General features: G+C 63.9%; 1 protein-coding gene across 1 annotated transcript; it reads right to left on the bottom strand.

Annotated features, from left to right (window-relative positions):
• Positions 1-675: 675 nt before the first annotated feature.
• EMIHUDRAFT_254544 (hypothetical protein) lies at positions 676-974 on the bottom strand (the record flags this gene model as incomplete). Its single annotated transcript, XM_005778274.1, has 2 exons — positions 676-810; positions 930-974. The coding sequence occupies 2 exons, from the start codon at positions 972-974 to the stop codon at positions 676-678; spliced, it is 180 nt and encodes a 59-aa protein (XP_005778331.1).
• Between the last annotated feature and the right edge of the window lie 1,563 nt (positions 975-2,537).

The raw sequence follows: 2,537 nt of genomic DNA, 5'->3' as shown, positions 1-2,537 counted from the left end.
GCGCCCGAATCTTCGCAATAAAGTCGCCGTCGGGCTCGCCAGAGCCGCCCAACTCCTCGTTCTCCTCCTCCTCCTCCTCGTCCTCGTCGTCGTCAGCGTCCTGGGGAGGTACCAAATTGTCGCCGCCGGAGACGACTCGACGCCCGCTGAGATCGCCTCAGATCGGAGATTAAGTCTGACATGTCGCACGTTGCTCCTTTGACGCCGACACGTGACTCGCCCGTGCTGCGTGCAGTAGAGAGCGAGAGACCCGGTATCGCACAATGGTCAATGGACAATGCGATAATGACAATGCAATAATGATACAAAAATTTGTCCGTACTAGGTTGTGAGATAAAATACACCGGAGAACACGATCGAGACGCGAGATACTTTGTATCCGCTGCGCGCCCCGTGCTCTATAGCTTCTATATGCCCTACCCCTAGCATGGCCGTGGGGGCACGCGCTGCGGCCGATGGCCCGCTGCGCGCTGGGGGGGCGGCCCCCGCGCGCCGGTTCATAGAGCGTTCGCGAGCCGCGCCGACCCAAGAACACGGAAGAGTGGTACACAAACTCGGGCCGGATGTTGGGCAACGGAGAGCGGCGTATGCATGGCGGGCGTGGGCGTGGCAAGACAAACCTGACTTGGAACCTGTCGTTCCCCGGTCCTGCCCCCCGTGGCCCGCCCGAGCCCCTCAGATGCCGATGCAGCCCTCGTTGTGCGGATACAGCGGGAGGACGGCGTACATGATGCCCATGTACAGGAAGTACGCGAGGGGGAAGAAGACGCGCATCACCTCGTCGAGCCGGGCGCAGTCGAACAGACGCCGCTGGACGCAGGAGGGGAGCGAGACCTGGGACGCGGATTTGTCCGACGTTTCTTGCCCCCCTACCGTGGAATACGGAGCAAGGTAACGTGGGGGGGACTGGAATTCCCCCCTATGCTCACTAGGCTCGTATTCCACGGGACGGCGCCCAAGAACGTCGCGCCCATCCTCGCCTCCGGGCTCGACCCGGCCCTGCGGCGCGGGCAGGCGCTTTGCACGCCCCCACCCTCCCCGCCGCGGGGCGCCTGCTGCATGCAAGAGGAGGGGAGATGCGGCCTGCATGCAAGAGGAGGAGAGATGCGGAGCGTCAAGCCAAGAGGAGAGGTGCGGAGCGTCAAGCCAAGAGGAGAGGTGCGGAGCGTCAAGCCAAGAGGAGAGGTGCGGAGCGTCAAGCCAAGAGGAGAGGTGCGGAGCGTCAAGCCAAGAGGAGAGGTGCGGAGCGTCAAGCCAAGAGGAGAGGTGCGGAGCGTCAAGCCAAGAGTGGAGAGTGACGTTGCCTCCCCCCGGCCTGACCAGGCCTTTGGCCCGGGCGAGTACTTCGCGTCTCTCGCGCACCTCTCGCTGCCCTACTGCCGCGGCGGCTGTACCATGCTCGTCTTTGCGGCACAGCTCCTGTAGTTAATTAGTAGTTAATTAGCAGTTAATTAGCAGTTAATTAGCAGTTCGACCATGCTCGTCTTTGCGGCGCAGCTCGACCGCTCGATGCACAGAGAGTGCGACGTGCCCAACCAGTCGACCGTGCACTCCTCTCACTCTAGGTGCATCTCCCCAGATCTCCCCCCATCCCCCATCTCCGCCTCCATCTCCGCCTCCATCTCCGCCTCCATCTCCGCCTCCATCTCCGCCTCCATCTCCCCCTCCATCTCCCCCCATCTCTCCCCGTCTCTCCCCATATCTCCCCCCAGGTGCTGCTCGACCCTGCCAAGCCGCAGCCGCCACACGCGGTGCGCCGCCGCGCCGCCGCCGCCAGACGGGGAGATATGGGGAGATATGGGGAGATATGGGGAGATATGCGCCGCCGCCCGACGGGGGGCGGGCTCCCCTCCCCATGACCGGGAGCTCTGCAAGCTGTCTTGGGTGGTAAGAGGAGAGGGGCAGAGGGAGTCGGAGGGAGGGGTATGGTGTGGAGGAAGTTGGATGGACAGGGTAGGGGGGTGGCGGGAGGTGGAGGGAGGTGGTGGGAGGTGGTGGGAGGTGTAGGGAGGTGTAGGGCGCTAGCATGATCCTGTCTCTCGGAGGCTGCTCGCAGGAGCGGCACAGCTACGTCGTGGTGGAGGAGAACGAGTGGCAGCTCCCCCTCGCGGCGATGACCTTTGCGACGCCGGGGGCGGAGGTGCAGGAGGCGGCCGAGGCGGCGCGGCGGGCGCAAAGCATCGCGCAGCACGCGGAGGCCTGAGACATGGGGAGAGATGGGGAGACATGGGGAGAGATGGGGAGAGATGGGGAGAGATGGGGAGAGATGGGGAGAGATGGGGAGAGATGGGGAGAGATGGGGAGAGATGGGGAGAGATGGGGAGAGATGGGGAGAGATGGGGAGAGATGGGGAGGTATGGGGAGATATGCGGAGATCACGCCCGCCTGCGTCACCCTCACACGCCGAGGGCCGTCCTTCGCCTGCAGGTGAATGCGCCAACCTCAGGGCGGACAGACGGCCTCGTGGAGATATGGGGAGATATGGGGAGATATGGGGAGACAGACGGCCTCGGTGCCGTGCCCTATTACACTTTATA

This window comes from Emiliania huxleyi (genome assembly GCF_000372725.1).
Source record: "Emiliania huxleyi CCMP1516 unplaced genomic scaffold EMIHUscaffold_2481, whole genome shotgun sequence".
NCBI lineage: Eukaryota > Haptophyta > Isochrysidales > Noelaerhabdaceae > Emiliania > Emiliania huxleyi.
This window is presented reverse-complemented; position numbering and strand designations above follow the sequence as displayed.